The sequence below is a fragment of the Armigeres subalbatus genome, chromosome 1, assembly GCF_024139115.2.
Source record: "Armigeres subalbatus isolate Guangzhou_Male chromosome 1, GZ_Asu_2, whole genome shotgun sequence".
NCBI classification, from domain to species: domain Eukaryota; kingdom Metazoa; phylum Arthropoda; class Insecta; order Diptera; family Culicidae; genus Armigeres; species Armigeres subalbatus.
Genome location: NC_085139.1, coordinates 259,476,662 through 259,503,918, shown reverse-complemented (window position 1 = coordinate 259,503,918; position 27,257 = coordinate 259,476,662). Strand labels below are relative to the sequence as shown.

The window sequence follows — 27,257 nt, the reverse complement described above, 5'->3', positions numbered from 1 at the left end:
AGGGTGACCATTTTTCAGTGGGAACTTCTTTGGTAACGGAACTTTTCGATTCAGTTGCTTTATTTCTTCAGCGAATGTTTCCTGCTGTACCAGTTTCACTAGGGTTTCCTTCGCTTCTGTCAGTTCATGTGTGGTGAGGAACTCTTTCTGTTGCTGATTGTTCAAACGACATCGACTAATAAACCGGCGCAGGTGTGCAATAATCCTCATCAATCGATAATAGGAAGAATATCGTTCGAAAAGTTGGTTCAGTTCGGACGATACTTGTGATACCAAAACCGTTTTTCTTCGCTAGAGAGCGTCTTCGTAGGGTGGAAGCTGATGTGGTTGTTCTGGCCAGTCTTCTTCATCGTCTCTCAACCAGGATGGTCCATGAATCCAAAGCACGTTGCTGATGAATTCGTTTGGTAACATGCCACGTGACACAAGATCGGCTGGGTTATCAGCCCCTTCCACGTGTGCCCAATTATGTCCCTGTGTTAGGAGCTGAATTTCAGATGAACGGTTACCAACAAAAGTGATCGTAGAATCTGATAAAAAATGATAAGGAATGCCTTCCATCCTTAATGCTGCAGAAACCCTGGCGTAGAGTTTTGCCCCTAATAATGCTGCACACAGTTCGAGACGTGGCAAACTGAGCCGTTTGATTGGTGCAACCCGTGATTTGGAGGCGATTAGCTGCACGGTGTGTTCACCTTCCCCATTGATAGATCGCGTGTAGGTGCACGCCCCATATCCGGCTTCCGATGCATCGAAGAATACATGGGAGTGGAAATTTGTTGATTGTGGGACGAAAACGCAACGTGGGACCTTGAAGCTTTGCAGCAGTGGAAGCTGCTCATAGAAATCCTTCCAGTTTCCACAAATCTCGTATGGGATCTTATCGTCCCAGTCAACAGACACCAACCAAAGATGTTGCATCTGTATTTTCGCCCATGCCACAACCGGAGAAACTAATCCGAGAGGGTCGTACAGTTGAGCGATCGTTGGAAAGATTACTCTCTTCGTCCAGTGCTCTTCCTCCCTTAGCGTAGGTATGTCGACGCGTAAACAGTCCGTTCCCATGCCACTCCTAGCGTCTTCACCTTCTGCTCTGCATCAAGATATAGCGTCGATTGATCCTCGAGTGCAGTGGTCTTCGCCGATGGTTCCGGTCCGTACTCTCTTGTTGATTGTTCGTTGCTTATGTTTTTTTAAAGGCTGGCTTGCAGGGCCTGACACCAAACCCCCTAAATTTCCGGAGGACCATTCCTCCTTATTTCCGGTGGACCATGGTGCACAGTTTCACTTAGAGTCCGTCGCTGGCACTCGGACGATGATCAGCCGCCCCTAACATGGAGAACAGACGCTGTTGTGAGCCGATCCTGACATGGAGAACAGACGCTCAATAAGATTTGCACCTCTGGAGAGGAGCAAACCCCCCTTCCCTGTCAGCATACGACCATAGTTCCCACCGGGGTTGGTTACCCGATCTTCCCTAAGGTTGCTCGTATCCCGGCCAGCACCGCGGGGAGGTAGGGATAGGAGTTGCTGGGTAAGAGGCTAAGGACCGCGAGATGGGGTCTATTTTATTCCTTCAGGTACGCGAAGTACCAATGGTACGCTTTACCCAGCATTTGCCGTGCCACGAGAGACGGGTGCTTAGGACCATCTTTGGCGGTGTACAAGAAGACGGTGTGTAGCGGCGAAGAATGAACCATGATCTCGCCCAGCTCTACGGCGAACCCAGTATCCAGAAGGTAGCTAAAGCCGGAAGGGTACGATGGGCAGGGCATGTTGCAAGAATGCCGGACAGCAACCCTGCAAAGATGGTGTTCGCTTCCGATCCGGCAGGTACGAGACGACGTGGAGCGCAGCGAGCGAGATGGGCAGACCAGGTGCAGAACGACTTGGCGAGCGTGGGGCGTATTCGAGGATGGAGAGATGCGGCCTCGAACCGTGTATTGTGGCGTCAAATTGTTGATTCAGTGTTATCTGTATAGATGTAGACTAAATAAATGAAAAAATAAATGAATGATCCTCGAGTGCATCAGGAGGTAAGCCACTCAACAATCTGATGGTTAAGAAAATTATTTTGAGCTTTTGTCTTCACTTGTCATAAGACCAGAATTTCACCACTTAATTGTATCTTGACAGATACGTATTTCGACCTCAACAGTAAGGCCGTCTTCAGTGTCTCGTACTTCGAGTCAAGTACGAGACACTGAAGACGGCCTTACGGTTGACGTCAAAAATACGTATCTGTCAAGATACAATTAAGTGGTGGAAATCAATGGGATTGTACAAACTCGTCTTATGACAAGTGACATCTGATGAATTTGAGCTCCATTTCCGCAGTTCAAACCCCCCCTCTGCCATGAGAGACTGTACAACATTTCTCAATCTTTTTTCCTCTTCTATCGTATCTGCTTCTGAGAGAAAATCATCCATATAAAAGTCATTCGACACCACTGTGCCAGCGTGATTACATTTGCTACCAACATCAGATGCGAGCTGTTTTAGTACACGCGTGGCAATAAACGACGACGGAGATAAGCCGTACGTAACGGTTTGCAGCTCGAAAATTTGAATTGGACTGGTTGGCGCAGACCGCCACAAAATACGTTGGAGGGGTGTATCGTCCGGATGAATACGCACTTGGCGATACTTTTTAGCCACATCCGCCACCAATGCTATGGTGTGCTTGCGAAATCGGATCATGAGGTCTAACAAATCGTCCTGGATGACTGGACCTGTGAGGAGCGAATCATTGAGCGATGCACCAGTACTTGTTTTTGCGGAACCATCGAATACCACCCTGACCTTTGTTGTTGAACTGGTCTCTTTAAAGACGGGATGGTGGGGGAGGTAGCAAACGGTTCGTCCATCATCCTTTATATCTTGCAATGTCCCGATAAGTTTCATGTGGCCCATATCGAGGTACTCTTGTAGAAAATCGCTATACTGTCGATGCAAATTTGGATCCTTTCCTAACCTCCTCTCCAGTTGATCGAATCGTCGCAAAGCCGTGTTTCTAGAATCGCCAATCTTCTTGTGGAAACCAATCTTCTTCGGATATTGTGCTATGTATCGATCGGTAGAGTCGTCACGATCGATTGTTGCTTGGAAGTGTTGCTCGCAGTCTTCTTCCTCTTGGGATCGTATTGGTTTTTCCATAATCTCTTCGATCGCCCAAAATTTCTGCATGGTCGAGTCGCTAGATGACAATTAACCACCAATCTATTTTCAGGCCATTCGGATTCACCAGCAGCTACCCAGTCGAACACGGTATTGACGAAAACTTGAAGAACACTGTCGAGTTTGCGAATTTGAATCCGGCCACCATCGAGTATATGGAAATCGTAGAAGTATTGCGACGCAAGTACCAGATCTATCGGTCCTGACACATTGAATTCGGGATCTGCCAATTGCATGCCGGATGGCGGCGCCCAATTTGCCAATGGAAGAGAAGAGGATGGCTGATCAGGATCAAGTTCCGAATAGGTGACGAAATGAAAGATGATACCTCGTGTGTCGTTGTCCTTCGCGCTTGACCAATACCATGAATTTCCACCCGTTTAGCGCCCCGTGGAAGCTTTAGTAGCCGATAGAGTCTCTCCGACATCAAGTTTGCTTGTTGTCCAGAATCCAGCAAGCCCCTCGCAAGATGAGTCCTACCCTAGTTATCTTTGATCTTGAGCGACACCGTCAGAAAGAAGACGTGGTTTCCCGGATGCCCAACTGCTGCGTTTGTTGAAACGGATGCCACAGAACTAGTAATCGACCCTCCGGAACTCGTACCTTCCAAAGCAGTTGAAGTTTGTCCCTGAATCCTTGAAGCTTCCGAAACAGGACTGGATGCAGTAAGGTATGATGCTTCTTGGAGCAAGTTCTGCACCTATATTTGGAGGGACAATCACGCGCTAGATTATTTCGACCCAAGCAGTTGCTGCACAACCTTTTAGAATTGGTCAGATGCAGCCGTTGGTCGATCGGTAGTTGAATGAAGGAGGAACATTGCGAGATCAAATGCTGCTCTCTGCATGAAACGCAGTTTAAAGGTTTCCGCTCGGTCGCCGAGTTGACCGAGATCTTCGAAGGACGTGACTTCAGTCCGATTGAAGGATATTGAGCTTGAGTAAGTTGTCCTCATAGTCCTCCGCTGATTCGATGTCTGCTTGAATTCCCTCAAATTCCTCTCATTTGCCCTCCAATTTCTCTAGCCGAAGCCGTATTTGGTTCTCATCCTGACGTAAATTCTGTCCCTAACGTAAATCATGGCCTTCAGCTTCTTTCCACCCATGCTGCGTCGAGATGATGATAATACCGGCCAGGAGGGTCATGGTGAGCCTGTCAACAAGGCCTTGTATTTAATATCTCTGGGACCTGAATTCATCAACTCAATGACCAAACCAAAATGGCGATTCAATGTATGAATCGAATAAAATACCTCGAAGCCAAGCACCACTCCTTCCAGTGCAATTACTGTGAATATAGCATAAGCGAAGCACCTCAGGATACACTAAAAGGAGCCTTGTGAGCCTGTCTATGTAGGTCTTGTATTTTGTATTTAACAGCAATTCCAGCAAACGTGAAACTTGTCCGTTGAGGTCCTCCAAGTACTACAAGAGTGGCCAAGCTGCTGCCAAAGACCACCGTCGAGCCGTCGATGGTAGTTTTCGATCCAGAATAAAGATGTTCCTTCTAACCGCACTTTACCGTCAATGCCTCGCCACAAGAAATACCGATTGGGATAGAAAAAGGAATCAGGTAGATTTGAAACCTTATTAAGAGTTGTTGGACAGCCTTGTGAGCCTGTCTAACAGGCCTTGTACGCTGATAATCTACTGGTTACTCCAATGACTCCCAATTGCGTCACCAAGTTGGCGCGAAAATAGCTAGTAGTGTAATGGCGATTTGGATTCTGCATATCCTCACGATCTCGTTATGAGTTCGAGCAGTTTGGTAGCAACAAGACAGTTGAACCAATAAACATACGAAAAGTATAGAGAAAGGATAAAAACGTAAACAATAAGCGTTGGACACTTGCAAAAAAGCTGCGTGTTCAGCCACGGGACTGACACTTGTATACCTCCACCACAGTTCATTTCGTAGCCAACATAGAAAATTCCGCACTGACAGCCATAAGAAGAATCATGGGAAAGAAAGAGATAGGTGCGTTCCACACTGACAGTTCCATAAACGACAAGCAGAAGAAACGAGACTGCATCTACACTACGAAAACACAACCAAAACATCAGACCCCTGTGTTCAGCTGCTGAATGTTATTGTTTTTTGGACGTGAATGTGTCATCAATGCTGGCATCCCATCCTAGACCACTAGGGGAAGGGGGGCAATATGCCCTAGCTAAGCAAACACTGCTCTATTGACTTATGTGTAACGCTATTCATGGGTATTTTTACATTATGCATCAGTTGAACAAGATAGCTAGTTGATGCCATTCAAAAATTGTCAAAAATCTCAATCATATTGATCACAACACTAACATGGAAGCAGCCAAAGCAACTCTGATAGAGTCTACCACAGCGCTAATACAACACTGTATAGAGCACAATCACCGATTCAATATAGACCAAACACAGATTATCGACCATAGTTTTTGTACATTTTGAGTATTATTTCCATAGTGCAACGGGAGATTTATAGCTCATGTAAAGATGAGATTGTGAGAGCTGAGTTTTTGAACATTTTGAGTATTATTTCCATAGTGCAACGGGAGATTTATAGCTCATGTAAAGATGAGATTGTGAGAGCCACCCAGCCTACACGTATATGCTTGTTCGCTTCACGGTGGATTAGTTTTCCATCCTGTTAGCACAATGTTGTGGCATATTACTGGATATGTAGAAGGAAGGGACCAGCCTTAGTTAATGTAGAAGTAGGAATTTATCTGAATGATGTTTGAGTTCGAGTGGCTGACATTCCTGAAAAGGAAACTCTTTCAATCAATCCTATCAAAGTTTCTCGGTTTTAATTTAAATGTTTCCTGATGGGAATTAAAGTTTAAATCCGTTTGATGTTTGATATTCATTGAAAACCACAGGTAATGGTGTAGTGTTTCAGGAAATCTACATGACATCCAAAATTAGTTAAGTTAAACTTCACGCTTGGTGAGGTAGTTAGAAAATGGAACCATAGTAGGGATGTGGAGTTATGTAGTTCAGAGTGGTGTTAATTGTTATATTAACATGTTATATTGTGATTCTTCTGGCCAATCTTAGAATGATATAAGGTATTATCATAAAATAAACATAAAATAAAAAATAAAAACATAATATGTAGGACAATCATTCAGTTGTCGAGACACAATCAAAATATAAAAGAAGAAAAGGATGGTTTAAATGCAGCGTATTGCCGAGATCGGCAGCGTATTGTGTGTTTTCAATCATATCTTATTGAATGCTGGAATAACATTGAACCTGAAGATATAATGTTGTAAGTATTTCTCAAACCAAGAGGTAAAGATCCTAACATGCGAAATCCCCATAATATCAATGTCATCATAAAGCATCTCAATATGATACCACTTGAGAAGTACTTTGACTCACATCGTTAGAAGAAGAACTCACAAACAGGCACTTATCTTTAGGAGTTGTTCCGACGTTGTTATTACAACTGTAGTCGTTTGCTTTTCGTGATGCCCATCCAAGGCGCTGTTGGTTCTCATCAAGCATCCGTCAACGAATGGAGAGACGAAGGCATAATGCAACGCCTAGTGCAAAAGGTTGGTCAGAAATTATTTCGATTTCGGTGAACATAAAGTTGAAATGAGTTTGCTAACAATACAAATCAAATCCAATCCAAATCCAATCCAAATCCAATCCAAATCCAATCCAAATCCAATCCAAATCCAATCCAAATCCAATCCAAATCCAATCCAAATCCAATCCAAATCCAATCCAAATCCAATCCTAATCCAATCCAAATCCAATCCAAATCCAATCCAAATCCAATCCAAATCCAATCCAAATCCAATCCAAATCCAATCCAAATCCAATCCAAATCCAATCCAATCCAAATCAATCCAAACCAATCCAAACCAATCCAAACCAATCCAAACCAATCCAAACCAATCCAAACCAATCCAAACCAATCCAAACCAATCCAAACCAATCCAAACCAATCCAAATCCAATACCAAACCAACCCAACTCCAATCCAAACCAATCCAAACCAATCCAAACCAATCCAAACCAATCCAAACCAATCCAAACCAATCCAAACCAATCCAAACCAATCCAAACCAATCCAAACCAATCCAAACCAATCCAAACCAATCCAAACCAATCCAAACCAATCCAAACCAATCCAAATCCAATCCAAATCAATCCAAATCAATCCAAACCAATCCAAACCAATCCAAACCAATCCAACCAATCCAAACCAATCCAAACCAATCCAAATCCAATCCAAACCAATCCAAACCAATCCAAACCAATCCAAACCAATCCAAACCAATCCAAACCAATCCAAATCCAATCCAAACCAATCCAAACCAATCCAAACCAATCCAAACCAATCCAAACCAATCCAAATCAATCCAAATCCAATCCAAACCAACAAACCAATCCAAACCAATCCAAACCAATCCAATCCAAATCAATCCAAACCAATCCAAACCAATCCAAACCAATCCAAATCAATCCAAACCAATCCAAACCAATCCAAACCAACCAAACCAATCCAAACCAATCCAAACCAATCCAAACCAATCCAAACCAATCCAAACCAATCCAAACCAATCCAAACCAACCAAACCAATCCAAACCAATCCAAATCAATCCAAACCAATCCAAACCAATCCAAATCAATCCAAACCAATCCAAATCAATCCAAACCAATCCAAACCAATCCAAACCAATCCAAATCAATCAAACCAATCCAAACCAATCCAAACCAATCCAAACCAATCCAACCAATCCAAATCAATCCAATCCAATCCAAACCAATCCAAATCAATCCAAATCAATCCAACCAATCCAAACCAATCCAACCAATCCAACCAATCCAACCAATCCAAACCAATCCAAATCCAATCCAATTCCAATCCAAATCCAATCCAAATTCCATTCAAATCCAATCCAAATCCAATCGAAATCAAATTCAAATCAAATCAAAATCCCAACCAAATCCAATCCAAATCCAATCCAAATCCAATCCAAATCCAATCCAAATCCAATCCAAATCCAAGTCCATCTCAATTTGAATCTTAATTTAAATCAATTTCATCGCGTCTCATACCAAATGAATTCAAGTATAACTACTGTGGATTATTCATCTTCTTTTTCTTCAATGGCTTTGTATTCCAGCTAGAACTTGGCCTGCTCTTCAACTAAGTTTTCTATTAGCATTAGCATTTAGCGTCGCAGCATGCGTGAAATAATAAAAATGACAGTTGTGCGTTGCTTCCGTATTGAGTGGTGTGCCCTTGAAAACGCGAATTTTTTCTGATTTGGATTCCGTGAGGATTGTCCTTAAATAAAGGTCAAAAAATGTTCATCATAGTAGCCTAAAATTCTTCTGAAAATATTTTTTTCAAAACAATTAGGACTTTGACATTATTATCAAGGAACCCAGTTTTAAAGGCTAAATTTGGTTTGCTATGATTGAATAATGTTGATCACGATAGATGTATATGAGGTAGGAGAAGTGCCTTTGGTACAAACTTATGTAATATGGACAAAGTCTTTGATATGGATGCTAAATTAGACAGCGATTTAAATTTGATCTGAAAAGTAGCAGCATCAACTGCAGCGAGAATTCTCCCTTAACTTTTCAAAAGGTCCTAAGTAACATTTTTTTCATGAATTAATTTGAATAGCGCAATCAACAGAACAACATGAAAGCCTTTGATTGCAGTACTCAAATTAATTCATGAAAAAAATATTACTTAGGACCTTTTGAAAAGTTAAGCGAGAATTAAATCTGTAGGTACCCTATAAGAGTTAACACACATATTTGCAGTTAATTCCCAATCACTTTCGATCCGTTATTCTAAAACTTCGTGGAAACGCATGGTGCTTTGTAAGGTGGTAGCAAATGCTACTAAAGCTTCATTCATTTTGAAACTATTTCCCCTCGCTTTTATTTCTTCTTTTAGACATGCCACCAGCTGTGCATGCAATGCTATGCAGCTACTGTATCCCGAAGCTGACATTTTATCCCTCTATCTCCCGATACACCCAACCACATGTCGCTGGTTTCGTTCTGTTCTGCTGCTGTTGACGAGCAAACTTTCCACCACAAGTAAAACCACACAAATTTCACTCATTTTCTACGTGTCTTTGGCACAAGGGCCGGCTTGCTGGTCGCCTCGGTTGGGTGGTTTTCCCTCGCCCTATCACTTCCCATCCACGACCGACCGTCTGTTGTCTGCTGGAATGTTTCGAGATCCACTTGGCTTTAGATTACACACATTTCACGAGTATTCTTGCCGCCGGCGGACGCCGCAGTAGGAGCAACTTTTCCCGAGAACAGTTACAAGCAATAATCTCGATGTCCAACAACAACCCACAAAGTTACTACACTCTCGGAGACCCACTCACCTCACTTTCTTGGAAGCCGTCCTCGGCGTATTGTGGCTGTAACACACCGGATACCAGCAGAAGCCACACTCGAAGTCGTCGACAGCACCAGACTCGGTGTAATGTTGCAACAGTAACAATCTGGACAGAGGTCTTGTTGCGTGAATTTGAAGCATGTTGCCTCGTTGTATGTTGTGAGGAAGGATGAAAATTGCATCCATCCGACTGGAAATAGGTCTAGTTTGCAACTGAGTGAGTTCGAGTGCGGTGCTAGGTCGAATGCAATTGAGGTCAGATCGAGTGGATTAAGACATGGAAGTAGCTAGATGGAACGGATGGTCGTGTAGCTGTGAGCATAATATTTGTTCGAGGGTCACGTTTTAAGACAGTTCAACACGGTTTGCATATTTGAACGGACTCTTTATAGACTAAGCTTTATAAATTGATAGACCATGTAAGTCATCTGACTCCCTATCAACATCCCCAGCTACGTCCGCGTATCGAGTGGTTTGGAAAAGTGCCTAAACAATCGTTATCCCATACCGTCTCGGTCGGAGTTTTGGGGGATAAACACTCTCGTAGTCGTCACATGTTTAAATGCGGAAAGTGATGATGGGAAAACGTGTTTTTCATCATTCTCACGCTCTCGACGTCCGACGATGACGTCGTAGTGGTGGTCATAATTGAAAAGTGATTTGTAAACATTCCGTTGCTTACTTTTTGCACTCATCGAATCGATCGGTTAATAAAATCGTTACCGAGAGGGCGAAGGTGTTTGCGTACAACACTAATGATTGAGTTGTTGTTTTGGAGCACGTGGATTTTCGATATAAACGTTTGTGCACTGATAAATAGACGCATTACTGAATTAATTTTTAATACTCTAAAATAGGACGAATTTTGATTCGATTGTCAACATTTCAAAGTATGCTACATATCTCTTTCGGAAGATTAATTAACTTCGTTACAATTAAAATTTTTGTATGGATGCTCCAGTTTGTATGGATCGCTGCGGTCATACTTCTCGACACCAACTTCCTTCTAAAAGATTAAGAAAGCCCTAGAATTTCAAAACGTTTGTTCTAGATGCTACGTTTGTCCGTGGTCATAAGTATAAAGGTCAATTGGAACATTGCTTGGTGCGTCGTTGGTTTGTTTAGTGTTTTAACCACGTTTGTAATAAAAATATTTCAAATAACTGAGACATCGTATTGGGCTAAATTAAGACTTCTTTGTTATTTTGCAATTCAATTACATTTTGCATTGACTCACACGAATCTACATGGTGTAAGTATCAGCTATTATTTTTGTCACTGGCAATCGCATTTGTAGCTTGAATCACACGATGATGGATTTGTAGAAAATCTACTATGCTAATTTACTATGCAGAGTAGAGCGATTCTTTTTACATTCGAAAGTCTGGTTTGTTTTTGTTCTAGGGGAACTGCTCCTTGAATTCATACCATGTACCCAAATCAATACCATTCGAAAACAAAGAATTGGTGCGCTAATTGTTTTGTTTCTCATTTTTGTGATTTTTTTCAGCAGTGAGCACGCCGGAAAACAACAAAACACGACTCAATTATTATTTTTATTTATTCAGACTAAGGCCGAAGTGGCCTGTGCGGTATATAAGAGTCTTCTCCATTCGGCTCGGTCCATGGCTACACGTCGCCAACCACGCAGTCTACGGAGGGTCCGCAAGTCATATTCCACCTGATCGATCCACCTTGCCCGCTGCGCACCTCGCCTTCTTATGCCCGTCGGATCGTTGTCGAGAACCATTTTCACCGGGTTACTGTCCGACATTCTGGCTACGTGCCCGGCCCATCGCAGTCGTCCGATTTTCGCGGTGTGAACGATGGATGGTTCTCCCAACAGCTGATGCAATTCGTGGTTCATTCGCCTCCTCCACGTACCGTCCGCCATCTGCACCCCACCATAGATGGTACGCAGCACTTTCCTTTCGAAAACTCCAAGTGCGCGTTGGTCCTCCACGAGCATCGTCCAGGTCTCGTGTCCGTAGAGGACTACCGGTCTAATTAGCGTTTTGTAGATTGTCAGTTTGGTACGGCGGCGAACTCGTTTCGATCGGAGCGTCTTGCGGAGTCAAAGTACGTACGATTTCCAGCCACTATGCGTCTCCGAATTTCTCTGCTGGTGTCATTTTCGGCAGTCACCAGTGAGCCCAAGTACACAAATTCTTCTACCACCTCGATTTCGTCACCACCGATGCAAACTCGCGGTAGGTGGCTCACATTGTCTTCTCTTGAACCTCTTCCTATCATGTACTTCGTCTTCGACGTGTTGATGACTAGTCCGATCCGCTTAGCTTCCCTCTTCAGTCTGATGTAGGCTTCCTCCATCTTCTCAAAGTTACGTGCCATAATATCTATGTCGTCGGCGAAACCAAATAGCTGGACGGACTTATTGAAAATTGTACCACTCGTGTTAATCCCTGCTCTTCGTATTACACCTTCCAAAGCGATGTTGAATAGCAAACACGAAGACCATCACCTTGCCGTAACCCTCTGCGGGTTTCGAAGGGACTCGAGAATGCCCCTGAAACTCGAACTACGCACATCACCCGATCCATCGTCGCTTTGATCAACCGTGTCAGTTTATCCGGAAAACCGTGTTCGTGCATTAGCTGCCATAGCTGGTCCCGATCGATTGTATCATATGCGGCTTTGAAGTCGATGAATAGATGATGTGTGGGCACGTTGTATTCGCGGCATTTCTGCAGTACTTGGCGAATGGCGAACACCTGGTCCGTGGTGGAGCGTTCGCCCATAAAACCCGCCTGGTACTGCCCCACGAACTCCCTTGCAGTTGGTGCTAGTCGACGGCATAAAATTTGGGAGAGTACCTTGTAGGCGGCGTTCAGCAATGTGATTGCGCGGTAGTTGCTACAATCCAGCTTATCGCCCTTTTTGTAGATGGGACACACGACACCTTCCATCCACTCCTGCGGCAAAACTTCCTCCTCCCAAATCTTGGTAATGACCCAGTGCAGCGCTCTAGCCAGTGCCTCACCACCGTGTTTGAATAGCTCTCCTGGTAGTTGGTCAACCCCAGGGGCTTTGTTGTTCTTCAGCCGGCCAATCTCCTCCTGGATTTCCTGGAGATCCGGAGCCGGTAGAATTATGTCCTGCGCGCGTTCTCCCAGGTCCATCACCATACCGCCATCTTCGTCTGCCACATCGCCATTCAGGTGTTCTTCGTAGTGCTGTCGCCACCTTTGGATCACCTCACGCTCGTTCGTAAGAAGGTTCCCGTTTATGTTCTTACACATATCAGGCTGTGGCACGTGGCCCTTACGTGAACGGTTTAACTTCTCATAGAACTTTCGTGTGTTATTAGCGCGGTACAGTTGCTCCGTTTCTTCACGGTCTCGATCTTCCTGCTGGCGCTTTTTCCTCCGGAAAATCGAGTTTTGTCTGTTCCGCGCCTGTTTATATCGTGCTTCGTTCGCCCTCGTGCGGTGTTGCAGCAATCTCGCCCATGCTGCATTCTTCTCTTCCACTAACTGCTCACATTCGCCGTCATACCAGTCGTTTCTCTGATCCGAGGGCACCGTGCCAAGTGCAGCGGTTGCGGTGCTACCAATGGCGGATCGAATATCTCTCCAGCCATCTTCAAGAGACGCTGCGCCTAGCTGCTCTTCCGTTGGAAGTGCCACTTCCAGCTGCTGCGCGTATTCTTGGGCTAGTCTACCGTCTTGTAGCCGCCCAATGTTAAGCCGCGGCGTCCGACTTCGACGCGTGTTGTACACCGTCGAGAGTTTTGAGCGCAGGCATACTGCAACGAGGTAGTGGTCGGATTCAATATTCGCACTACGGTAAGTGCGGACGTTCGTGATGTCGGAGAAGAATTTACCGTCGATTAGAACGTGGTCGATTTGGTTTTCCGTTTCTTGGTTAGGTGATCTCCATGTGGCCTTGTGGATATTTTGCGGGGAAAGAAGGTGCTTCGGACTACCATTACGCGGGAGGCTGTGAAGTTTATGCATCGTTGGCCGTTGTCATTCGATACGGTGTGCAGACTATCCGGTCCGATGACCGGTCTATACATTTCCTCCCTTCCTACCTGTGCGTTCATGTCACCGATGACGATTTTGACGTCCCGCAGTGGGCATCCATCGTATGTCTGCTCCAGCTGTGCGTAGAACGCTTCTTTCTCGTCGTCAGGTCTCCCTTCGTGTGGGCAGTGCACGTTGATGATGCTATAGTTGAAGAAACGGCCTTTAATCCTCAGCTTGCACATCCTTGCGTTGATTGGCTGCCACCCAATCACGCGTTGGCGCATCTTACCCAGCACTATGAAGCCGGTTCCCAGCTCGTTGGTGGTGCCACAGCTTTGGTAGAAGGTAGCCGCTCGATGCCCGCTTTTCCACACTTTCTGTCCTGTCCAGCAAATCTCCTGCAGCGCCACGACGTCGAAGTTGCGGGGATGTAATTCATCGTAGATCATCCTGTCGCAACCTGCGAAACCTAGCGACTTGCAATTCCATGTTCCAAGCTTCCAATCGTGATCCTGTATTCGTCGCCTAGGTTTTTGCCGATTATATCGAGTCGCATTATCTCTTATATTGTTCGTAATGATTGGTTTTTCTAGGCGGCTTATTGGGCCTGCGCAAACCTCCTGTCTCGTCGGAGGGCCGTCGTGTCAGGGCTGTTTAGCGTCCCACCTAACACCAGGACTTGGGCTTGTGCGCTTTGAGCGGCACACGGTCGCTTTAGTGGGGCCTACTTGCGGATACATGCAGCTTTTTATAGAGGTTTAACAGGGCCCACTGTCAAACCCCACCACATCCTAGGCAAGCCCCACAACTAGCAGATGGCCTGGGGAGGGATCGTCAAGCCCTTGGACATAGTCCCTGCTGCCCGCGATGACTCAAATTGAGCCTAAATACACTGTTTCACGAGTGTTATTGATATAGGAGCATGTTATTAATAATGGAACAGATACCCTATGTGAATGGCTTAATTTTCGCAATTGCTTTATATTTGTAATCAAAAACGACAACTTACATAATTAGTTCACCATTTCTATTCTAGCCTAACTTTTGGAAAGGGTCTAAAAACAAATTTAAAAAAAAATGTGCTTTGTTTAGACTGACCTAAATAATGGTATCTCGCATATCCGCAATCAAAAATTATAATAAATCAAATCTCGCTTAACATTTCAAAAGGACTTATGTAACATTTTTTTATTAGGTCCTTTTGACAAATTAAGAAATATTCTGTAAATTCATCGTACGCAAATATCATTGCATATAATTACAAAATCACGTTTTTAAAGCACAACCTGGCGAGCCTGTGATAATAAGATCGATTGCGCAAAACACTAACAATCGCGCTCTCATCAATTTACTCACGGTTTGTCAAAAAAAGAACAAAATAACTTGGATCTTGCAAATGTTCCGTGTTCTATACGAAAAACGATCAATCGTGCAGCAATAAATTTACTTACTGACCGCACAGAACGGTACAGTGAAGCAAGGGCAGAAGAGAAACGATTCCACCGCAGAAGGAAAAGGCGTAAGAGAGTGTGATGGCTGGAGCACAGTAGATCACTCACGGATAGAAATGATATGCGGAGGTTTTTCACGACTGTCAATGTTACACGGCAGAAGACTGTGTCAGTACCTGCCAAATGCAATTCGCGAAGTCGAAGCAAATTCTGCTCTTCCCACCTATGGGAAATCCCATTGCTATCTGTCAGAGTTTGAGTGAAACATGGCCGCCATCTCCTCCTCTCTGTTGCTCTACTGTAAAACTCCATAAAGAACTGTCATTGTTTGTGTGAAGAATTTTGCTTCGACTTCGCGAATGACCGCGAGAAGAATTTGCTAACAGACAAAACACTGGTGGAGGGAGCACTTAGGGCCAATTTCTTCAGCTCCGCTTAACTCTTAAGCGGTGTTTACCCATACCCATGAAGAAATCGGCTCTTAGAGGATTACTTGAACGGTGAACACGATGGTGTATTAAGAAGCAGGATGGACATAGTCGACGATGGTCAAACTGTGGATCCGCCAGCACTGGATAAGGTTAAGAAGGATCTGAGTGATCTTAAAAACAGTAAAGCTGCTGGGATGGACGAGATCCAGATCGAGCTTCTCAAACATGGAGGTGAGCAGCTGCTATATATAAAGGCATAGCATGCTAGTTACAGATCACCATTTTGAACTCGGCAAACCATATTTTTTCAACGAATAGAGACCGCTTGAGGAGTCCTTTGTCAGTGAATACCAGACAGGTTTTCCTGAGGGCCTATCTACGACGAATCCGATGCTTAGCCTGCTGTTGAACCTCAATAAATACCGTACTACTGGCAAACCCGCCAACCGAAAGAAAGTGAAAAGAATTGAGCTGTGGCGGATAATGTCTAAACATGGCTTTCCGGGGAAACTCATTAGGCTAACACGTGCAAAGTTTGATGGCTTCAAATCAAGTATACGGATTACAGATTAATGGCGGTAAGCTCCAACGAGGATAATACGAGAACGGTATGCGGTATGATACGCGTTTTTAATCTCGGATTTCAACTTAATACACCGATTTGGGCGTATTAAGTTGAAACACAATTTTCTTGGAGTGGCTGCGTGCTTGAAATTTCGTATTTTGAAAAATACATTAGAGCATTTTTCAATATATTTTTTCAAAAAAATCTAAAATCTTTTTTTGAAGAAAGAAATTTACAGATTTCCCGTAACTATTTACTTAATACTTGATGAACTACAGCTTCTTCTCGATGGTTCTACACCGAATGCTAGAAAATCATCATCCTCAAGTCCTTTCAACTATTAAAAGCAGTCGTTATGTGGCTATCACGAAGCATACGACCATCTACGGGATTACTTTCGAAGATATGTTTCACTTGCCGCTCATCCGTCGTACTAGCAATTTCCAGCTCACCGTAGTCTGCCGTGTGTTTAAATTCAACAATATCCATTGCTTTGTACAATCAATATATCTAGTCATTCTTTTTGGTTGGCATTACATCCTCGTCTGGGACATTGCCGCCTCGCAGCTTAGTGTTCATTTAGCACTTCCACAGATAATAACTGTGAGGTTTCTAAGCCAAGTAACTATTTTTGAATTCGTAGCTACGGCTAAGAAAGATTAATTTCATTTATTTAGTCTACATCTAAACAGATAACACTGAATCAACAATTTGACGTCACAATACACGGTTCGATGCCGCATCTCTTTATCCTCGAATACGCCCCACGCTCGCCAAGTCGTTCTGCACCTGGTCTGCCCATCTCGCTCGCTGCGCTCCACGTCGTCTCGTACCTGCCGGATCGGAAGCGAACACCATCTTTGCAGGGTTGCTGTCCTGCATTCTTGCAACATGCCCTGCCCATCGTACCCGTCCGGCTTTAGCTACCTTCTGGATACTGGGTTCGCCGTAGAGCTGGGCGAGCTCGTGGTTCATTCTTCGCCGCCACACACCGTCTTCTTGCACACCGCCAAAGATGGTCCTAAGCACCCGTCTCTCGAATACTCCGAGTGCTTGCAAGTCCTCCTCGAGCATTGTCCATGTTTCATGTCCGTAGAGGACAACCGGTCTTATGAGCGTCTTGTACATGACACATTTGGTGCGGTGGCGAATCTTTTTCGACCGAACTGGAGTGTTCGCCCGAAATCTTCACACAGTTTTGCACACCATCCACCGTTGCTTTGATCAGTCTGGTAAGCTTCCCAGTGAAGCTGTTCTCGTCCATAATTTTCCATAGCTCTACGCGGTCTATACTGTCGTATGCCGCCTTGAAATCAACGAACAGATGGTGCGTTGGGACCTGGTATTCACGGCATTTTTGAAGGATTTGCCGTACAGTAAAGATCTGGTCCGTTGTCGAGCGGCCGTCAACGAAGCCGGCTTGATAACTTCCCACGAACTCGTTCACTAATGGTGACAGACGACGGAAGATGATCTGGGATATCACTTTGTAGGCGGCATTAAGGATGGTGATCGCTCGAAAGTTCTTACACTCCAGCTTGTCGCCTTTCCTTCCACTCCTCCGGTAGCAGTTTAGTTTCCTAGATTCTGACTATTAGTTTGTGCAGGCAAGTGGCCAGCTTTTCCGGGCTCATCTTGATGAGCTCAGCTCCGATACCATCCTTACCAGCTGCTTTATTGGTCTTTAGCTGTTGGATGGCATCCTTAACTTCCCTCAAGGTGGGGGCTGGTTGGCTTCCATCGTCCGCTGAACTGACGTAGTCATCTCTTCCGCTGCCTTGACTTTCACTGCCTGCACTCTCAGCGCCATTCAAATGTTCCTTGTAGTGCTGGTTCCACCTTTCGATCACCACGCGTTCGTCCGTCAAGATGCTCCCATCCTTATTCCTGTACAATTCGGCACGCGGCACGAAGCCTTTGCAGGATGCGTTGAGTTTCTGGTAGAACTTGCGTGTTTCTTGAGAACGGTACAGCTGTTCCATCTCCTCGCACTCCGCTTCTTCCAGGCGGCGTTTCTTCTCCTGAAAAAGGCGGGTCTACTGTCTCCGCTTCCGTCTATAACGTTCCATGTTCTGCCGGGTACCTTGCTGCAGCGCGACCGCCCGCGCTGCGTCCTTCTCTGTCAGAATCTGTCTGCACTCTTCGTCGAACCAATCGTTCCGTCGACTTCGACCCATATACTCGACGTTGTTCTCCGCTGCGTCGTTAATGGCTGCTTTGACTGTATTCCAGCAGTCCTCAAGAGGGGCCCCATCGAGCTCACCCTCTTCCGGCAACGCTGCCTCGAGATGCTGCGCGTATGCAGTGGCGACATCAGGTTGCTTCAGTCGCTCTAGGTCGTACCGCGGCGGTCGTCGGTACCGAACATTGTTGATGACGGATAGTTTTGGGCGCAGTTTAACCATCACCAGATAGTGGTCAGAGTCGATGTTAGCGCCACGATATGTCCTGACGTCGATAATGCCGGAGAAGTACCGTCCATCAATCAGAACGTGGTCGATTTGTGATTCTGTCTGCAGTGGTGATCTCCAGGTGTACCGATACGAGAGGCTGTGTTGGAAGTAGGTGCTGCGAATGGCCATATTCTTGGAGGCGGCGAAATCAATTAGTCGTAGGCCGTTTTCGTTCGTCAGCCGGTGAGCGCTGAACTTTCCAATGGTCGGTCTAAACTCCTCCTCTTGGCCAACCTGAGCGTTCAAATCTCCTATGATGATTTTGACGTCGTGGCTTGGGCAGCTGTCGTACTCACGTTCCAGCTGCGCGTAGAATGCGTCCTTATCATCATCAGTGCTTCCGGAGTGTGGGATATGGACGTTGATTATGCTGAAGTTGAAGAACCGGCCTTTGATCCTCAACCTGCACATTCTTTCATTGATCGGCCACCACCCGATCACGCGCCTTTGCATATCGCCCATCACTATGAATGCTGTTCCCAGCTCGTGTGTGTTGCTGCAGCTCTGGTAGATGGTATGATTACTAGGGCAGTTCAAATTTAAAAAATGTTCGAAAATTCCAACTTCCATATGTCTATAAGCATCATTTTGATAATATAGGAGTCCTGGCAAAATTTCAGGCAATTCGGTGGCCATTTAGGGGTGGCGCGAAGTCAATTTATGTTTATATGGAAATTTGTATGGGAAAAACTTAAAAATTATTCAAGTCTCCCTACAACTGTCAAATTGTGATTCAAATAAACATCCCCAACCTCCATTTTTGAGCATAAAAAGACTGAAAGCCATAACCTCAAATATGTTCCTCCAGGAGTTCTTTTTGAAGTTCCTCCAAGAAATCTGAAGGAATTTCAGTTAGTAATCCTGATGGAATTAATGGAGAAATTCCTTGAAGAACTTCCAGAGGAATTTTCGGAGGAAGTCCTGAAGAGCTTGCAGGTGCGTTTTCTAGAAAAACTCCTTGAGGAATTCCAAGAAGCACTTTAGGAGGATTTCCAAAAGGAACTCTTGGTGGAATAACAGAGGATTTAAAGTGGAACTTCTGGAGGAATTTAAAGTGATACTGCTGGACAAACTCTAGGAATTCAGAGAGGATCTCTTGGAGGATCCCTGGAGTAATTCCAGTAAAAAGTCCTGTAGGAATTCCAGGAGTAAGTCCGGTGAAATTGCAGAAACTTCTGGAGGAATTCCAGAAGGAGCTACTGGAGGAATTCTCGAAAAAACTTCTGGAGGAATTCCTGGATGAATTCCAGAAGGAACTCCTGGAGTATTCCAGAACGAATTCATGAAGGAATCCCAGAAGAAAATCCTGGAGGAATTCTTTGAGCAACTTTTGAACAGGCCTGGTGAAGCCCATGGAAGAATTTGAGGAAGAACTTATGGAGGAACTCAAAAAGGAATTCCAAGAGGACCTTCTGGGGGATTTTTAAGAGGAACTCCTGGCAGAATAACAGAAAGACAGGGTTAAAATACTTCACTATTCTATTTAATTCCGCTATATTCACTTTGTATTAACTGATTCGTATTTCGTTTTCTACTTGAAAAAACACTGAAGAAGTTTTCAAGTAGAAAACGAAATACATATCTGTTGATACAAAGTGAATATAGCGGTAAATGGAATAGCGAAGTATTTTAACCTTGTAACATTTTCTCCTAAGACGCTCAATATTAATTAACAGAAGGATTTTCTGGAAGATTTCAAAGTGGAAGTTCTGGAGGAATTGAAGGAGGAACTTTGGGGGATATTCCAGGAGAGATTTATTGAGGAATTACAGGAGGAACTCCTGCAGGAATTCGAAAAGCAAATTCTGAAGGATTCCTGGAGTAATCGCTGGGGAATATCTAGGAAAATTTCCTGAAAAATTCTAGAAACTCCAGGACGAATCTCAGTACATAATGACTCCTGGAGGAATTCCAGGAGAGACCCGTGGAGGAATTACAAGAGCAGCTCCTGGGAGCTCCAGAAAAAATCCAGAAACTTCTTTAGGAATTTCAGAAGAAACTTCTAGAGAAAATCCTGGAGTAATTCAAGAAGGAACTTCTGAAGGATCTTCAGAAGTTGTACGTGGAAGAATTTCTGAATGAATTTAATAATTAACTCCAGCAGGAATCTCGGAAGTAATTCCAAGAGGTATTCCTGAATGAATTCATCGAGATGCTTGGAAGAATTATCTGGAAGAATTCCTAAGTGAATACTCATAATTACTTTCAAACTTCTGGAGGAATTCTTGGAATGATTCCAAGAGAATTTCGTGCTGAAATTCCAGGAGGTTTGCTTGAAAGTTTCCAATCAAATCACGGAAAAGTATCAAAAGAATTCTCATAGGAATTTCTGGAGAATATTTTGAAAAAAATAGGAAATACACAATACATTGCCCCGAACTACTTTGATTACTTTGACAAAATGTTCTACATAATTTTCGAAGTATTTTCCACAGGAAAAAGATTTAGGAGTAATCACATGACAAATTTGTTGGAAGCATTCTCGTAGAAAATCCTGAAATAATTACTATATGCGAGGTACATACTTAAAAATTACTGAAATAAATTGGTATAAATATTGTAAAATGTAAAAATTTCTGAACGATGTTTTGGAAATTGGAGGCATGAAATGCAATGCCTGAAAAAACATCCTGGATGAATTTGTGGAACAATTCCCGATGCTATTTTCTGCAAATTTCCTAGAAATATTAGTTGAGTTATTGAAGGATTTACCAAATGTATTTCTAGAAGAGTTTCCTGATTAATTGCTGGAGGAATTCTTAAATTAATTGCCGAAAAAGCTCCCGCATAAATATCAATGGAGTTTCTTGATGAACTCCTGAAAAAACTTCTGCATTTATATATTTATGTTTTTTATAATATTTTTCTGAGTCCTACAGTCCAGCTAACAAACGTAATTTTTGTCGGGATGTCAGTATTCATTTTGCTGGCGCACGGCTGTGCAGATTATTGCCGAACTGCAGAAATAAAAACTAAATTTGTAGGCTGAAAGTTGATTGGCCATTCGACCAAACAAACTATCAGACAGAAACCCATCTGAGCGAAAGTAATTTGATCGAAACCCACCTTAGTGAAAGTCATTTGACCGAATGGGACGTGTGGCCGATAATGTAGTTTACTGAAAACGGCAATAAATGTCGTTTGGCGAACAGATCATTTGGCAGAAAAAGAAATGAAAAGTGAGAAATGATGAGTGAGAAGTGAGAAGTGAGACGTCCCATTTTTCGCTTCTCACTCATTTCTTTCACTTAATTTCTTACTTCTCACTTCTCACTGTGGAAAGTGGAAGTGAGATGTAAGAAATGAGAATCGAGAAATGATGAGTGAGAGTTGAGAAGTGAGACTTCGCACTTCTTACTAACCATCACTCACTTTTCATTTCTCATTTTTCACATTCACTGTTGTTCGGCCAAACGATATTTTCGGCCACATGACTTTTTCGGTCAAATGGCATTTGCGACCGAATGTTCTCTCTGCAATTGGTTACAGCGAACTCTCTCTAACTCGATGTTCTGTAACTCGATATTTTCTCTTACTCGATGAAATTCAAAGTCCCTTGAATTTTGCATATCTACTGCATTACCTCCGTAAGTCGATACCTCCCTTACTCGATATTCTCTAAGTTGACGTAATTTTTCAATATATACAATATAGTTACAATATATATGATGTCGAGCCATTTGGCCGAAAGCCGTTTGGTCGAAAAGTTAAATAACTAATATTGTGAGTTATGAGTAGTAGGAATTACATGAAATGAGCAACGAGAAGTGAGGAATGGGATATTTCGCACATCTCACAATAGGCAATAGGAAGTGAATAGTGAAGTGATAAGACAAAAGTGAGAAGTGAGAAGTAAGAATTGGGAAGTGAGAAGTTAGAATTGAGAAGTAAAAAGTGAGAAGTTAGAAGTGATAAATATGGGAAGAAGGGATCTGTGAAGTGAAAAGTGGAAAGTGAGAAGTGAAAAGTGAAAAATGAGAAGTGAAAAATAAGAAGTGAGATGCGAGAAGTGACGATTTCGAAGCGAAGTGTGAAGTGAGAACTGTGAAATAAAAAATGTGAGAAAAGAAAAGTAAAAAGGAAAAGGTGGGAAGTGAAAAGTGAGAAGGGAGAAGTGAGGACTGTGGAGTGAGAAGTGGAAAGTAAGAAGTCAGAAGTGAGAAGTAAGAAGTTAAAGGTAAGAAGTGAGAGTGAGAAAAGAGAAACAAAATGTGGAAAGTAAATTGGGAAAAGTGTGAAGCGAGGAGTAAGAATTGAGAACTGAAAAATGAGTCAGAAGTTATAAGTGAAAGCTTTGAGAAGTGAGAGGTGAAAAGAGAGAAGTGAAAGGTGAAAAATGAGAATAGAAAATTGAGAAGTAAGAAGCGAGAAGTGAGAAGTGAGAAATGCCAATTGAGTATGAAAAGTGAGGAGCGACAAGTTAGAAGTGCGAAGTGAATAGTGAAAAATGAGAAGTACAAAGTGAGTAGTGAGAAGTGAATAGCGGGAACTTAGAAGTAAAAGGACCAAGTAGTAAGAAGTGGAGTGAGGTGAAAATTGGATTTTTTTAAATTAATTCTTATTCCACCTCATCATTCCAGGATGGACTGAGGAATGAGGAGTAAGAAGTGAGAAGTGAGAAGTGAAAAGTAAGAAGTCAGAAGTGAGAAGTAAGAAGTTACAGATAACAAGTGAGAAATGACAAATTCGAAGTGAGAATTATGAAGTGAGATGTGAGAAACGAAAAGCGAAAAGAAAAACAGAAAGTTAAAAGTAAATTGTGAAAAGTGAGAAGTGAGAAGAAAGAAGTGTGAAGTAAGAAGTTAGAATTGCAAAGTGAAAAATGAGAAGTGAGTTAGAAGTGAAAACTTTGAGAAGTGAGAGGTGTAAAGTGAGAATTTAATGAAGGAAAATAAGAATAGAAAAGTGTTAAGTAAGAAGCGAGAAGTGAGAAGTGAGAAATGCGAAGTAAAATGTGAAAAGTGAGGAGCGAGAAGTGCGAAGTGAATGGTGAGAAATGAGAAGTACAAAGTGAGTAGTGAGAAGTGAAAAGTGAGAACTAAGAAGTAAGAGGATCAAGTAGTGAGAAGTGAAAAGTGAGGTGAAAATAGGAGTTTTTTTAACATAATCTTTATTCCTTCTCATCATTCCTTCTCCTTCCTTCCTGCTTTCCTTGAGAAAATAGAAGTGAAAAATTTGTGAAGTAAGAGCTGCGAAGTGAGAAGTGAAAGGTAAAAGGTGAGAAGTGAGAAGTGCTGATTCCGAACATTTCATTTCTCACTTCTCAATTCTCACTTTTCACTATTCATTTCGAACATCTCACTCCTCACTTCACTTAATAAGGAAATCAATTTTAACTTTTCGGCCAAACGGCATTCGGCCAAATGGCATTCTGTCAAATGACCCTTAACCATATTTCTACATGTTATGAAAAGTGTTTGATATTTTGGAAGAAAAATATAAATGTGTTCTCTATCTCGATACCTCCCTAACTCGATGGTCCCTTCAATATCGAGTAAGGGAGAGTTTCGGCCAAACAACCATTTAAATTAACAAACCATTTCGGCCAAGCTGCCTTTTTGCCCAAATGGCCTGTTCGGTCAAACGAGGAAAACATTATTAAAATTTGAAATCCACCGCATTTTAGTGACATTAAACTTTAACGAAACAAAATTGCTGCCTTGCAGTTAAGAGTTTACAGTTTCACAATTATATACTGCGTGGTTTCTAAGGCATGTTATCATTTTTGCATTCATATATCATTGGACTAATGCGGTGATATTAGAAGGCCAAGAAAATATCCAACCAAAAAATTGGACAACACTCTAACGCAATAAGCCAGGGGAAAACCCTTTGGAATATGAGCACCGCAAATATGCTTCGTAAATAAACAATCCATTTCTGACCAAGCCTTCAGTTTCTCAATCAACAAATAAACAAATTTCGCCTAAATTTAGTAACCTAACAATCCATGTTACACGTAACCACCTGACATCGAAAACGTGCACCAATTCTAAACTAAAACCACCTACAGCCAAACATTTCAGACCCAAACGTGAAAATAACAACATTCATCGCTAAAAATAGAGCGCTTGTTTTCAATCCAAATCACGATACGTCGCAAAATCGACAGCAGGCCGCAGGATCGAGCACGTAAATGCAGTGTCATGTATCGTTCGTTCCATTCCATCATTGGAACGTTATTGGATTCAAATGGGGATCCCGAATACGAGCCCCTGCCATGATAGATGCTTAGAAATGGATAACAACGATAATCGGTTGTCGGAAAACATATCCCCTTACCAGCCGTCAGCATGGAGTAGCTGTTATGGTTCGTCGCGAATCTTCAATTTACGTTCGGCGCGTAGGCACTTTCCCAAAACTGCATGACTTCATGAAAATTGTTTGCGGAAGATGTTCCAAGAGAAACAACATAGAGTCAAAACAACAACGCCCGACCGTTGTTGCGTTGCTTTGTACGCGTTGACACAGGTATGATAAATGGGTCCGGCCGGAGTGGCCCGGTGAGGCCGTCGGCCTATGAGGTGGGGGCGGATGTTTGACATGTAATTCGCATTAATTTTGAACACTTACCTCGCACCGGGCGACAGAGGCTGCTGCGGCGGGGCCTCCGTCTTCAGGAACCGATACAGGTCCGGGGTGGGCCGGGCCACGCTTATCGAGGACGACCGTCTACGGTTGAAAATGGGTGACTTTTGGTGCTGCAGGTAATCCTGCGAATGGGAGATGGAACACGGATGAGCGCTGAGCACATGTTGCATGGATGGGGGGAGGTGTTGGTGTTTACCTGCGTCGAACAACAGCAGCTTCCGCTCAGTGGCAGACAGTTGCCACAGGAGGCACAGTTGGCAGCCGTGGCAACGTTGAGCGCGGTGGAGAAGGAAGAACAGGAGCCACTCAGGTTGGCTTTATTGACACATTGATTGAAGACTGACGCCGTCGACGGGGACGGGGAGATTGATCCACCCTGAGCCGCCGTCGAACGGTGCACCCTTAATGAATTGTTTCTGCTGTGATGTGGCTTCATCGAAGGGGGCTGCTGCGATTGTTGTTGCTGCTGCTGTTGTTGTTGTTGCTGGTGGTGTCGCATGAAGCAGTAGGAGGTGGTTGTTTTTGTCATCTTTGACGAGAGGGTTTTACTGCCGGCACTGTTGGCATTGCCGGAGCTCAAGGTGTCCTCCTCGATTTCGTCGCTGTTCTCTGCGGAGAGAAGATAGAAAAGCCGGAAAAGTGATTTCGAGTGACGGGCTTTTGTGCTTGTCTCTACCGGTGTCGCGCTACAGTCGTGGGGAGGAAGGGAGCTCTTTAAAGAGCGGTAGCACGCCGTTAGAGAAATTGAATTTAATTGATCATTTGAGTTGCCAATTAAATCGAGATGCTGCTATTGAATGATGACATAGATAACAAATTAGGCAAAGCAACAATCATCAATTTCTGACTCCTCCTTCCTTTTTCCATTACATTGATTACTTTTCTTGTACATTGACTAATTAATGTTTCGAATTTAATCTTTTTCGATTATTATGCTTACTCAATTTGATTCGATGCAATTAATTTTAAACGATTTAATTCGATTCGATTACTTATCGTACCTGCTCAATAATTAGAAACGGGTAGATTTTCTTTCTCTTCATGTAAGACACTTTGTTTTTCCATTTGCCAACATTCCGACTGATGGAAACCTTCAACGTTAGGTTAACATAGTCATAATAATGACCAAAATATAGAATTCGATTCGATTCCATTCGGCTCAACTTGATGTGATTCTAGCTTATAAGGTGCACATCATATTTAAATATGCTTATTAAAATAATTTCAGTTAGTTCCAGTTCAGTTGCATTTCAGATCCAGTTCAGATTTGAATCCATTCCATTTCAGTTCCAATGCAGCTCCAGTTCCAATTCATGCTCTGTTCAGGCCCATTTCAGTCCAAGTTCAGTTCCACATCAATTCCAGTTCAGTTTCGATTCAGATACAGTTCAGTTCCCATTCTAGTTCAGTTCCAACACAATTCCAGTTCCACTTCGAGTTAAATTCTAGTTCATTTCCAGAACAATTCCAATTCAGTTACAGCTCAGTTACCACATAGCTCCAGTTCCACTTCCAGTTGAGTTCCAGTTCAGTTCGAATACAGTTCTGATACCGTTCCAGTTTCAATTCAATTTCAGTTCAGTTCCAGTTAAATTCCAATACAGTTCAAATTCAGTTATTATTTAGTTTCAGTTCGGTTCAATTTCAATTCCAGTTAGGTTCCAATTCAGTTCCAGTTCAGTTCCAATTCAGTTTCAGTTTGTTTCAGTTTCATTCCCAGCTAGATTCCAAATCAAATTTGGTTCAGTTCCGTTTTAGTCTCAGTTAAGTTCAAGTTCCATTTCCACTTCAAGTTCAGTTCCAGTCCCAGTTCTGTTCCAGTTCAGTTCCAATTCAGTTCCAGATCAATTCCAGATTAGTTCCAGTTCAGTTATAGATCAGTTCCATTTCAGATCCAGTTCAGTTCCAAGGCAGCTCCAGCTCAAATTCAATCTCAGTTCAGGTCCATTTCAGTCCAAGTTCAGTTACATATCAATTCCAGTTCAGATCCAGTTCGAATCCAATTCAGTTCCCATTTCGTTACAGTTCAGTTTCAACACAGTTCCAGTTCCACTTCAAGTTAAGTTCTAGTTTATTTCCAGAACAATTCTAATTCAGTTCCAGCTCAGTTCCCACATAGCTCCAGTTCCACTTCAAGTTCAGATTCCGTTCTACACAGTAAAATATTATGAAAATTAGGCACGACGGAATTCATAATTGAATGTAAAATTCGGTTACA

The 27,257-nt window shown here is 43.1% G+C and overlaps 1 protein-coding gene across 1 annotated transcript in view; it reads right to left on the bottom strand.

The window, feature by feature from the left end:
• LOC134207015 (homeobox protein prospero-like) overlaps positions 1 to 27,257 on the bottom strand; it is a 419,304-nt gene that overhangs the window by 54,831 nt on the left and 337,216 nt on the right. Inside the window, 2 exon segments of the mRNA XM_062682756.1 lie at positions 25,022 to 25,161; positions 25,236 to 25,648. Coding sequence (XP_062538740.1) covers positions 25,022 to 25,161; positions 25,236 to 25,648 — 553 coding nt within the window.